At 44.9% G+C, this 12650-nt stretch overlaps 1 protein-coding gene across 1 annotated transcript; it reads right to left on the bottom strand.

Annotated features, from left to right (window-relative positions):
• Positions 1 to 1090: 1090 nt before the first annotated feature.
• LOC111236867 (actin-related protein 3B-like) lies at positions 1091 to 11565 on the bottom strand. Its single transcript, XM_022765750.1, has 12 exons — positions 11371 to 11565; positions 8107 to 8162; positions 7854 to 7978; positions 5859 to 5969; positions 4935 to 5030; positions 4675 to 4782; positions 4446 to 4589; positions 3690 to 3863; positions 3480 to 3572; positions 3245 to 3370; positions 2923 to 3006; positions 1091 to 2571 (listed from the first exon to the last, which is right to left on the bottom strand). Exons 1-12 carry the CDS (start codon positions 11412 to 11414, stop codon positions 2476 to 2478), a joined length of 1257 nt encoding a protein of 418 aa, XP_022621471.1. The 5' UTR covers positions 11415 to 11565; the 3' UTR covers positions 1091 to 2475.
• Positions 11566 to 12650: the final 1085 nt, after the last annotated feature.

The following is a 12650-nucleotide window of genomic DNA, read 5'->3' as shown; positions in this document are numbered from 1 at the left end:
TTTAACTTTATTTATATAATGGCCTCAGTTTACATTCTAATGATGAATGACCATGATTGGTTTATTTTACTGTCATTTTGTCAAAGTGTGTACCTGCTGAGAGAGAATACTTCCTGTTTTACACCTGTCCATCGTTACCTGAAGGCAGAGAACAGAGTCGGTGTTGGAGGTGGAGGGTTTATTGACAGCAGCTCAGTATCAAACCACAGATCGTTCACATCCATCAAACCAGAAAACTAAATCTGTCAGACAGACCAGAAGCTCAGGTCCAAACCACAAGGTCACCTGTTATCAGGTAGCTGCTCAGGTGTGATAATCAATACATCAAACAGCTGCTCTTCACAGACACACCTGCATATACCTGCAGGGCTGACAGAGCTCCTCCTGAACAGCACTGATGTCCTGAGTATGGTAACGATGTGAACCACTTCACTCCAGGCTGCAAGGAATGGAAGACCAACAAGTCCAAGTCAGGACTGACAAGTCCGAGACCAACAAGTCCATATCAGGACCGACAAGTCAGGACCGACAGGTCCGAGACCAACAAGTCCACGTCAGGACATACAAGTCAGGACCGACAAGTCCGAGACCAACAAGTCCATGTCAGGACCGACAAGTCAGGACCGATAAGACCAACAAGTCCAAGTCAGGACCGACAAGTCAGGACCAACAAGTCTGAGACCAACAAGTCCACGTCAGGACCGACAAGTCCGAGACCAACAAATCCGAGACCAACAAATCCGAGTCAGGACCGACAAGTCTGAGACCAACAAGTCCACGTCAGGACCGAGAAGTCCAAGTCAAGTCCAACAAGTCCAAGTTGAGACCAAGTCCAAGTGTGTATTTTGTGCTAAAACAAATCTAAATAAAGAAAACAGCACAAGTACAGATTCTGTGTTTCTACAAAAAATGAGCTTTACATGATTGTACCTGAACACACCATACTCCAGCCTATGGTGCTGCTTGTGGTTTTGACCTGTTCCTGGATCAGTTTGATGCCTCTCTCAGAATACAGTATATACAGTGTGTATATATATATATATATATATATATTATATATATATATATTATATGTGTGTGTTCTTATCTTTAACTTATAAGCCATGTTAATTATCTGATAAACTCTTTAGATAAATCTTTAGAAATATAAACAATTTGAGAACAGTAGTTTATGACACACACACACACACACACACACACACACACACACACACGCACAGGCACACACACACACACACACACGCCAAACAAACAAACAAACAAACAGCTGTCATTGCTGACCTGTACTGCTCAGGACTCACAGAGTATGTTTCCCTCGGACCAGTCCACACTCTGGTGTCCAGCATGAACTCACAGTCACTACAGTTTCTAGTTGTGTCTTTTTATGTGAAACTTCATAGATGGTGAATAATAATATTTGTTCACTGTGATAGTGAGGGCAACAGGAAAAACATTCCCATAATGCTCTTTGGGATGTAAACAGGAGGTATAATGTTGCTGTGGATTCAGTGAGCTGCACTGTCGGCTACACGTCCTCCATCAGCTCACATGTAGTCCGACTAACCCAATCTGTCAGGTGACTCACAACAACTAAATATCAGACTGTGGAATCACTGCAGTCACATTCACTTCTCTGAAAAGTAAAGTAAGGACCATTTAGTAACAGACACAGAGCTGTAGCTGTACACCAGAACATGTGAGGAGGCAGCATCTGTAAAGGCTTTAATTAACTGTTAATTAATCATTTACTGCTTCATCTCTTAAAAGACAAGAAGAAGAACTTTTAGGTTGCCAGGTTGTGGAAGATCCTGCTACACTTTACTTTTTATTAACATTAATAACTATAGCCTATTGATTACAGTTTATAAACCCTTTATGAACGCTGTCTCCTCAGAGAGTGGACCCATTCATTCCACATCAACACGTTAAATCTCAGCTGGAGCCAGGCTAACAGGCTAACTGGCTAACACACTGACAGACAGCAGGTGACTGAACAGGGAGGTGAAGAGGAGAGAGGAGGTCAAAGCAGAACTCAAACAGAGAAGAAGAAGGTGATTTTGTCCTTTGCTTTTTCTGTTCAGGGGACAGAACTTTGATTCTCCGTCGTTTATCCAGATGTTCGTGCTGCAGCAGACTCATCTGGACAGAGGTGAAGACACTGGTCCTGAATCAGTGATCAGGTGTCTGATCGCTGTCTGAGAGGAAACTGTTTTCTAACTGTCTGCAGACCTGTGTGTGCTTGATGAGGCTAAGCTAGCCTGCTAACAGTCTGCTAGCCTAGCAGGCTAAAAACTAAACAGAGCAAGAGACTATTGCAACAGGCTATTGGCTAAGTGGCTGGTGGCTAGCAGATAACAGGTAAGCTGCAGAGCCTGCAGGCTAACAGGCTAACAGGCAAACTGTCTATCTACTGGGTAGCAGGCTGAAAGGCTAACAGGCTAACAACGTAGCAGGCTGACAGGCTAGCCGCCATCATCAGGACATGATCCCAAACACGGGGTTGTGACGACAGATGCTCGGGCCGATCTCATCGTAATCCTTCTTCGAGTGACACACCTGGAAAAACTCCGGCTGTAAACACAAGCACAGGTCAGAAACAAACAAACAAACAAACAAACAAACAAACAAACAAACAAACAAACAAACAAACAAACAAACACAGAGACATACAACAACAACATACAACAACAACCAGATACAAATAAATAAACAAAACAAGTGGCAACAAACAAACAACAACAAGCAGACAACAAAAAACAAACAAACACACAGCAAACAAAAACACTGTTATTAAAGCAAAGGCCACAGATTGTCTGTGACGTCTGTCACTTTTAGACCTGTGGGTTAGGTTGCGGTTATAGTATAAAACTACAAATGTGTGTGTGTGTGTGTGTGTGTGTGTGTGTGTGTGTGTTTAGTTACCGTCGACGCCAACATGGAGCCTCCAAACCAGACGGCGTAACGCTGCATGTGATGTGTGACGACCTGAACCTCCATCGGCTTCGGCTGCAAAATAAATACAATCAGTCAGCTGTCTGTCTGTCTGTCTGTCTGTCTCTCTCTCTCTCTGTCTCTTTCTGTCTCTGTCTCTCTCTGTCTCTCTGTCTGTCTGTCTGTCTCTCTCTCTCTCTGTCTCTTTCTGTCTCTGTCTCTCTCTGTCTCTCTGTCTGTCTGTCTGTCTCTGTCTCTCTGTCTCTCTCTCTCTGTCTGTCTGTCTGTCTGTCTCTCTCTCTCTGTCTCTGACCTTTATCCGTCCTTCACTCAGCTCTTCACTCAGTCTCAGTCGGGCGTCCACCACTCTCTTCAGGTCTCTCTGCAGCCGTCGGCCAAAGTCTCTGAACATGGTGGATCCTCCAGACAACACAATGTTCTGACACACACACACACACACACACACACACACACACACACACACACACTCAGAGTGAGCTGTCTGACAACAACATATCTGTGTTGTGTGTGGATGGATCAGCTGTTACCTTGTAGAGCGGTCTCCTCACATCGATTGGACAGCTCTGGATGACATCATCAACGACATCAGAGATGGGCTGCATGAAGTCTGGGTTTGCAAACTGGAAACACAGAGAGACACCATCACTGACCAGGGTTCCTCAGGGTTCTTTATATTCTCTTAGCTGAAGCCACATGAAGTGTTTGTGGCGTTCTCAGGGGCTGACAGGATGCGTTACCTCGGGGTGGAAGAAGATCTCGGGGCCCAGGAAGCGTTCATAGCCCACATCGATGTGGAAGGTGTTCTGACTGACAGCGTTCACTCCTCTGAACTGTTTGATCCATTTCTCCGGGTCACAGTCGTACTTCGAGAACTCTTTCACTATGTCAGGACAGATGTAGCAGTACCGCTCCTACACACACACACACACATGTAAATACACTCACACACACACACATACACACACATATAAATACAAAAAATGAAGAGGAGGAACAGTACAGGAGGAGGAGCAGCAGGAGGAGTAGAGGAGGAGGAATACAGGAAGAGGAGGAGCAGCAGCAGGAGGAGTAGAGGAAGAGCAGCAGCAGCAGGATGAGTAGAGGAGGAGGAGGAGCAGCAGGAGGAGTAGAGGATGAGGAGTAGAGGAGGAGCAGCAGCAGGAGGAGGAGTAGAGGAAGAGCAGCAGCAGCAGGAGGAGTAGAGGAGGAGGAGGAGCAGCAGGAGGAGTAGAGGATGAGGAGTAGAGGAGGAGGAATACAGGAAGAGGAGGAGCAGCAGCAGGAGGAGTAGGGGAGGAGGAGTAGAGGAGGAGCACGAGGAGTAGAGGAGGAGCAGCACAACAGGAGGAGTAGAGGAGGAGCAGCAGCAGCAGGAGGAGTAGAGGAAGAGCAGCAGCAGCAGGATGAGTAGAGGAGGAGGAGGAGCAGCAGTAGAAGGAGTAGAGGCGGAGGAGGAGGAGCAGCAGCAGGAGGAGTAGAGGGGGAGGAGCTACCTTGACGGCCTTGGCGGTCTCCAGCGACTGCTCTGGAGGAATCCCCACCTCTCTTTCTCTGAGCAGCTGCTGGATGAAGAAGGTGATGTCCCGCCCTGCGATGGGGATGTGCTTTATACAGCTGCCAATCACGTAGCCCTCAGCCTGCGACAAACAGCCACATGAACCAATCAGTGAGCAGAGAGGCTCCAGGTGGCAGCCATTTTTAAAATGAGTGTGTGTGACTGACCACAGGGATAGCGTGTGTCACTCCATCTCCACTGTCGATGACGACTCCAGTCAGGGTCCTCTGTCCCACCTGTCGGGATGTCCAGGACGCCGCCAGTGCCAGCACCGCCTGATGGAGGGACAAACCTTACTTAATTACACCACCTGGAACCTCCCACAGGACCTCAGACACCTGGAACCTCCTCCAGGACCTCTAGGCCCTTCTCAAGGACCATCACTACTTCAACTCACCTGCCTGTATCTCACCTGCCTGTGTCTCACCTGTACTGCGATGTAGAGTCCAGGTATGTTGAAGGTCTCGAACATGATCTCAGCAAGGTACTCTCTGTTCTCTGGAGTGTTGAGAGGAGGCTCTGTCTGCACACACACACACACACACACACACACACACACACACACACACACACACACACACACACACACATTAACAGGTAACCATAGCAACAGTAACAATGCTTCATCTCATGATACCACTTAATTCACTCAAGGTCCCTCAAGCACCAGTGGTGATTCCTCAAGGACCCTTGTCAAGGACTCATGCTCTTCTCAAGGACAATTCAACTTCCTCAGGGTCTTCGAGAAGATGCTCAAGGATGTCGACAACACTTGGAACCTCCTCAAAGACTTCTGGAACCTATTCAAGGACCTCTAAGACAAAAATAAGGACTTATGGAAAATTCTCAAGGATCTCTAAACCTGCTCAAGGGACCTCTGGAACCTCCTCAAGAACCTCTGGAATCTCCTCAGGGGCCTCTGGAACCTCCTCAAGAACCTCTTGAATCTCCTCAGGGATCTCTGGAACCTCCTCAGGGACCTCTGGAACCACCCCAGGGACCTCTGGAATCTCCTCAAGGACCTCTGGAACCTCCTCAAGGACCTCTGGAATCTCCTCAGGGACCTCTGGAACCTCCTCAAGGACATCTGGAACCTCCTCAAGGACCTCTGGAATCTCCTCACAGACCTCTGGAACCTCCTCAATGGCCTCTGGAATCTCCTCAAGGACCTCTGGAATCTCCTCAGGGACCTCTAGAACCTTTTCCACTAAAATATTTTTGGTTCTAACTTGTCTGCATGTTTATGTCAACAGTTTGAACTATTTTCTAAATCAGAGCTCAGTGTGTGTTTAACCTCAGGTTTCCATAGCAACAGCACCCGGAGACAGTAAAATACACAGTGTCCACCCACCATTAGGAAGCTGTGGTCCTCAGGTTCAGCTCGAAGGTATTTGAAGATAACCTGCTCCATAAACTTCTCCATCAGATCCCAGTCCTCCACCATCCCATGACGGATCGGCCACTGGACCAGAACCAAGACAGAAGAGAACATGAAGACAGGAGAACATGAAGACAGAGGAAAACATGAAGACAGGAGAATATGAAGACAAGAGGACATGAAGACAGGAGAACATGAAGAAAAGAGGACATGAAGACAGGAGAACATGAAGACAGGAGAACATGAAGACAAGAGGACATGAAGACAAGAGGATATGAAGACAGGAGAAGATGAAGACAGGAGAAGATGAAGACAGGAGGAGAACATGAAGACAGAGGAAAACGTGAAGACAAGAGGACATGAAGACAGGAGAACATGAAGAAGACAGGAGAAGAACATGAAGACAGGAGAACATGATGAAGACAGGAGAAGATAAAAACAAGAGGACATGAAGACAAGAGGATATGAAGACAGGAGAAGATGAAGACAAGAGGACATGATGAAGACAGGAGAACATGAAGACAAGAGGACATAAAGACAGGAGAACATGATGAAGACAGGAGACCGTGAAGACAGGAGAACATGAAGACAAGAGGACAACATGAAGATAGGAGAACATGAAGACAAGAGGAGAACATGAAGACAAGAGAACATGAAGACAGGAGAACATGATAAAGACAGAAGGAGAACATGAAGACAGGAGAACATGATGAAAACAGGAGGTGAACATGAAGACATGAAGACAAGAGGACATGAAGACAAGAGGATATGAAGACAGGAGAACATGAAGACAAGAGAACACGATGAAGACAGGAGGAGAACATGAAGACAGGAGAACATGATGAAGACAGGAGGTGAACATGAAGACATGAAGACAAGAGGCCATGAAGACAAGAGGATATGAAGACAGGAGAACATGAAGACAGGAGAACATGATGAAGACAGGAGGTGAACATGAAGACATGAAGACAAGAGGCCATGAAGACAAGAGGATATGAAGACAGGAGAACATGAAGACAGGAGAACATGATGAAGACAGGAGGTGAACATGAAGACATGAAGACAAGAGGCCATGAAGACAAGAGGATATGAAGACAGGAGAACATGAAGACAGGAGAACATGATGAAGACAGGAGGTGAACATGAAGACATGAAGACAAGAGGCCATGAAGACAAGAGGATATGAAGACAGGAGAACATGAAGACAGGAGAACATGATGAAGACAGGAGGTGAACATGAAGACATGAAGACAAGAGGCCATGAAGACAAGAGGATATGAAGACAGGAGAACATGAAGACAGGAGAACATGATGAAGACAGGAGGTGAACATGAAGACATGAAGACAAGAGGCCATGAAGACAAGAGGATATGAAGACAGGAGAACATGAAGACAGGAGAACATGATGAAGACAGGAGGTGAACATGAAGACATGAAGACAAGAGGACATAAAGACAGGAGAAGATAAAGACAAGAGGACATGAAGACAAGAGGACAACATGAAGACAGGAGACCGTGAAGACAGGAGAACATGAAGACAAGAGGACAACATGAAGATAGGAGAACATGAAGACAAGAGGAGAACATGAAGACAAGAGAACATGAAGACAGGAGAACATGATAAAGACAGAAGGAGAACATGAAGACAGGAGAACATGATGAAAACAGGAGGTGAACATGAAGACATGAAGACAAGAGGACATAAAGACAAGAGAACATGAAGACAGGAGAAGATAAAGACAAGAGGACATGAAGACAAGAGGACATAAAGACAGAGGAACATGAAGACAGAGGAGAACATGATGAAAAGAGGACATGAAGACAAGAGGACATAAAGACAGAAGAACATGAAGACAGAGGAGAACATGAAGACAGGAGAACATGATGAACACAGGAGGAGAACATGAAGACAGGAATAAAGAAAGGTGGTTGACCTCATCACCAGCAGTAGAACATGAGAGAACCCACCTTGGTTGCGTAGTTAGGTTTGTCCACGGCTTCGTCTCCGATGTAGAAGTCGAGGTCGTCGACTCCTCGTACGAGCCTCCTCTGGGCCTGTTCTCCCACGCTGGCCGACTCCCTGATGGCAATGCCTGGTTCACATTCACACACACAAACATGTGATTTAGGTGTTCTCAAGCAGAGGGAGGTCAAAGGTCAAAGGTCAGGTCAAAGTTATGTGTTAGGTGTGATGGTTCAGAGTAGTGTGAGTGGTTCTTACAGGAGGGCATGATGAACTGTGGCTCTGTGTTTCCAGCATAGCCGATCTTTGTGTACCTGCAGTCACACACATGAAACTGTGTTAGGAAACAGTGAAGCAGAGGTTCCCAACATCTGACTCTGGACCCAGGAAGTGCCTCTGAGGAACCTTCAGTCAGGTCCTGTATCAGAACACAATGAACAAAACATTTCTCATGGGACACTTCCTGGTTCCAGCTGAGTGATCTTAATTCATGTTCAATCATTTTGATGTTTGTTCTGTCGGACGAAAAAAACAACGTTCTGATCTTTACAAACCAATAATCAATTGTTTGGCTGAGAAAATAATCAGCAGATAATCAATAATGAAAATATTGGTGAGTTGCAGTAAGAAACAGGGCGGACACTTTTCAGTTGTTCCTCTCTTGTTCCCACTAGAACCAGGAACCAGTGAGTGTTATACTGGAACCAGTGTCACCAGCTGTTTTTAGTCTCTGCAGCTGTGAGAAGCTCCACCTTCACCTGCAAACTGACTCAGGTCTGAGACCAGTGTTACCATGGTAACAATCAATGACACATGCGCTGACCAGCAGCACCCAACAACAACAACAAACAGGTAAACACAGCTCATACTTTGAGCAAAGAGAAGGGAAAGAGTTTTTAGAGATGGCCGCCATTTTGTTTATTATTGTTTCTCTTCAGTAAAACGTCCTGTAGCTGTTGAATTCCTCCAAAACACAAACATGTCTTAGAAGAGTCTTAATTTACCCAGAATTCATTGCACCACAGTCCGACTTAAGACAATAAGAAGTGAACTGGTTTGTGCAGCAGATGAATTCAGACTCAGTCAATCTGAAGTCTGGCTCTGAGAGTCCAGCTCCTGTTCCACTTCCTGCAGCTGTCCTACATTCAGACCAGAATAGACTGATAACAGATCAGTGGGCGGGGCCTCACACACCGACTGTCCCCGTCCCAACAGTGTCTGTCAAACAGCAGGACATGGTTTTCTGCAGAGTCAATATGTCCCCAGAGACCAGCCCCCTGATGAGGTGATTAATTCTAATGATGCTGAAACAGAAACAGAGTCATCCTGAGGGTCCTGGGTCCAGTCCCGGGTCCAGTCCCGGGTCCAGTCCTTACATCAGCCATGAACCAATTCAGAATCAAAGTCCATCATCATTATTAGTGCCACGGGTGCTCAGCTCCGAGGCACTCCTCTACAGCTAGAATAGCATCTATTAATATTCCTTCGGGCTTATTATTATTCTTCCGCCAAATTTTGGCGTGTAACTCGTCCCGCAGCTTTGAGAAAACCCCGGTAATATATACATCAAAACGTGCGTCTTGATCCCGAAAGAGGTGCTATGACTTTTGGTGTTAAAATTCCAATTTTTCCCAAAGTTATTCCCAAAATACTGGGAATAAATAATGCATTAGGAATGCATTGGAATTTTCTTTAAAAACCCACAAAATTTCACCTTTTTTCTACAAAATTTCACCTTTTTTCTGAGTCACCCAGCTCTCTCATACCTGCACGTAGAAATGTGATTCAAACTATAAAACGGAGGAAAACTTCTGCTCTCTCAAAAACACAACAACTTTTTTTACATAACATGTAAACTTTTCAAACTATGAGCACTCAAAGGAGGAGTGGAAATCACTTTTTCTTCAAAGTTAGAGTGACAGCGTCAGTTGGCTAGAGTGCGTGAAGCAGTAAAAAATAACCTTTATTTTTATTTTTAACTCGAGCTCACGGCCAAACCGTAAAAAGGAGACAAATAATTCTTTCTGAAAATGTAGACATAGTTGTTGGGATTCATAAAATGTAACTTTGACAGGCAGGGTCTGCACAAAATTTAAACGGGGGTGCCGAGTCCGGCAGCAATACCTGTCTCACTCTCATTGACACCTAATGTAATCGTCTTTTTTTTTCAAAAGAATCTCACTCTGTCTTCGCACTGAGCTTACTCACTCATTTTAAGGAATATCTGAATAAAATAGAGACTGTAAGAAACTTCTGGCTTCAGTGTCTGTCACGGTGTTTTCGGTTTTTGAAAAGAAGTAACGGTTTTCTCATAATTTGCAATTGTTTTAAGCCATGTAGAAGCCAAATTCTGGGCAGATTTTCACATTGCCATGGCAACGGCAGCTCCTGACCTGTGTGCGTGTGTGCGTGCCTAGCAACCAGATAACCAACTCTCCAAGCTCCGCTAGCTTTACATTAGCCGCATGTTAGGTCTTAAATTACATTTAGTTAGGTCTTAAATATGTAAGTCCATTTACTGCTTCCTTTGTTGCTTTTCTTTTTGTTTTGTTAAATGAGTGAATGAAGTTGTGACGGTCTCCGCTGAGACAGAGGAGAGGAGAAGCTACTAGCCCTCTCTCGCTGTCACTTCTAGTCGCGTTGCTCTCCTCCCCAGTAATGTTAAATTTAGCACCGAAAAAAACATAATAGTGGTAATTTAAATAGCGGTTCATGGGATTTATTAACCCTCAGGGGTCCCTCTGTCCTTTTTTGGACATTTTCTTCACTTTTCTTTTTTGATTTGCTGATCATTTTGGCTGTGTTACAGCTGAAGGTATGGATTTCTGCAAGAAAGTGTCTTTTTTGACATATTTTTAAAATCTAATGTCAGTTACTGTTACAGGTCTATTATACACTGGTAACACATTTTGTACCCTCTGGGGTTCCTCGCGTCCAAAAAAGGACACACAAAGAAAATGCTATAAAATCATCATATATCAATATTTTTTTCTGCTTTTTTTTGCATACATCTCTTAAACCACTTCAGTTCTGCTCAAACCTACCAAATGTTTATTAGTTTTCAGGATTTTAACCCTTTAAATGCCAGTTTGAAGACATGTTGCCTCTTGTTTTATTAAAAAAAACAACACAGAATATGAGATATTTCCCACATAATACATGATGGAGGGATGTGACATTGTTTTATATCAGAGTCTTTTATATCAAGACATTTCTCAAAACCAGAATATGATCAGGGTGACTTTTGAACACTGGAAATAAATCATGTACTCATCCCGGCAGTAGCCCCCGTGGCACTCAAAATTTCCCTGGAATTTTCTAGTTATTATTATTATTATCTGATCACCTCTGCTGACTTATTTTAGTTGAACTGTTCCTTTAATAACAACCAAAACAACACACACACACACACAGGTGTGCTCTCTACACACATGATCATGATGATGTTCATAAAAACACACATGACGTCACAGTCTTACTGTGTACAGTGTGTGTACAGTGTGTGTGTGTGTGTGTCCTCACCCGGTCCCGCAGTCTATCACGCACGGAGGCAGCTGCAGGGACATGTTGTGGTTCAGGTCCGGCTCGGTCCGGGCCGCGGGGCGGTCGGTGGTTGTTGTTGTGACCGGATGAGTGCAGAGCGGAGAGCGCGAGGCTGAGTTAGACGAGTGTGATGGAGAGAGAGAGAGAGAGAGAGAGAGAGAGAGAGAGAGAGAGAGAGAGAGAGAGAGAGAAATGTAATACCTGTGTGTTGGACCGTCCCCTCTCGCTCTCTCTCAGAGCAGTTCCGGGTCGGAGGGAAAGGAGGAGAAAATAGAAACACATCTGACACGGCCTCGGTAACCGGAGAGAGAGAGAGGGAGAGAGAGAAAGAGAGAGAGAGTGTGTTTGTGTGTGCTACGTTCACGTGATGTCAACTACACTGTAAATATCGCTGCCTGTGACTGAACACACAACTCACCTCCGCCTCCTAGTGGTGATGACACACAACAACAACAACAACAATAATAACCCTAACAATAATAAATGTAGGTAATGTGATGTATGACGGATGCATCTGCTGATTATTGATTATCGGTGTTGGATCAGTTTGATCAGTGTGACTGAAATATTTGGTGTTTAACATCAACACTGACTGAACTGGTTGATCAGTTATCAGCAGTCACTGATTACTTTCTGATCATTAACTGATAATCAATGAATCATCTCAGTAATCTGAAGTGAATCTGACTGAGGAGGAAACAGAGCTTTGGGCTGCAGTACTAGTACACAGCAGAGAGTAAAGTGAAGTACAAGTACCTGAACCTAGGACTGCAGTGACACTCCTCCATGATGCTGGAACACACTACAGTAACACGTTGCCATCTACATGTGACTCTGCAGTCACTCCAGCAGGTGGCAGCAAACACAACAACGACTCACACTGATGATCCGTCTTTTGAAACAAACTTTATTAACTCACAGAGAGACAAACAGCTGGAGGAATAAAAGAGAGAGAGAGAGAGAGAGAGAGAGGGAGGGTGATACTGAATCACTGCCTGTCCAGGAAGTTAATCCAGTCTGTCAGGACATCAAGAGGCTTCATCAGTTCGTGTACGCATCTGACCAGGCTGGGACTCAGATGCGTACACGAACTGATGAAGCCTCTTGGATGAGAGGTGAAACGTCTTCCCAGACAAATAATCAAAGTCCAGTTGCGTTTTGATTAAAAAAAAAAAAAAAAAAACTCCTTTAGGATACCATGACCTGGACAAATGAGAATATACACAGGCTGACTACATATATACTGCAGTAAAACTACA

The sequence above is a fragment of the Seriola dumerili genome, unplaced genomic scaffold (genome assembly GCF_002260705.1).
Source record: "Seriola dumerili isolate Sdu_G_001 unplaced genomic scaffold, Sdu_1.0 BDQW01000741.1, whole genome shotgun sequence".
NCBI lineage: Eukaryota > Metazoa > Chordata > Actinopteri > Carangiformes > Carangidae > Seriola > Seriola dumerili.
Note: the sequence above shows the minus strand (reverse complement) of the source record. Positions and strands in the feature narration are given on the sequence as shown.

Coding starts and splice junctions, on each gene's coding strand:
- LOC111236867 (XM_022765750.1), bottom strand. CDS start 11,414: ATGTCCCTGCAGCTGCCTCCGTGCGTGATAGACTGCGGGACCGG. Junction 3,573..3,689: donor AGATCTTCTTCCACCCCGAG/GTAACGCATCCT, acceptor CTGTGTTTCCAG/TTTGCAAACCCAGACTTCAT. Junction 3,007..3,244: donor TGAGTGAAGGACGGATAAAG/GTCAGAGACAGA, acceptor TTTATTTTGCAG/CCGAAGCCGATGGAGGTTCA.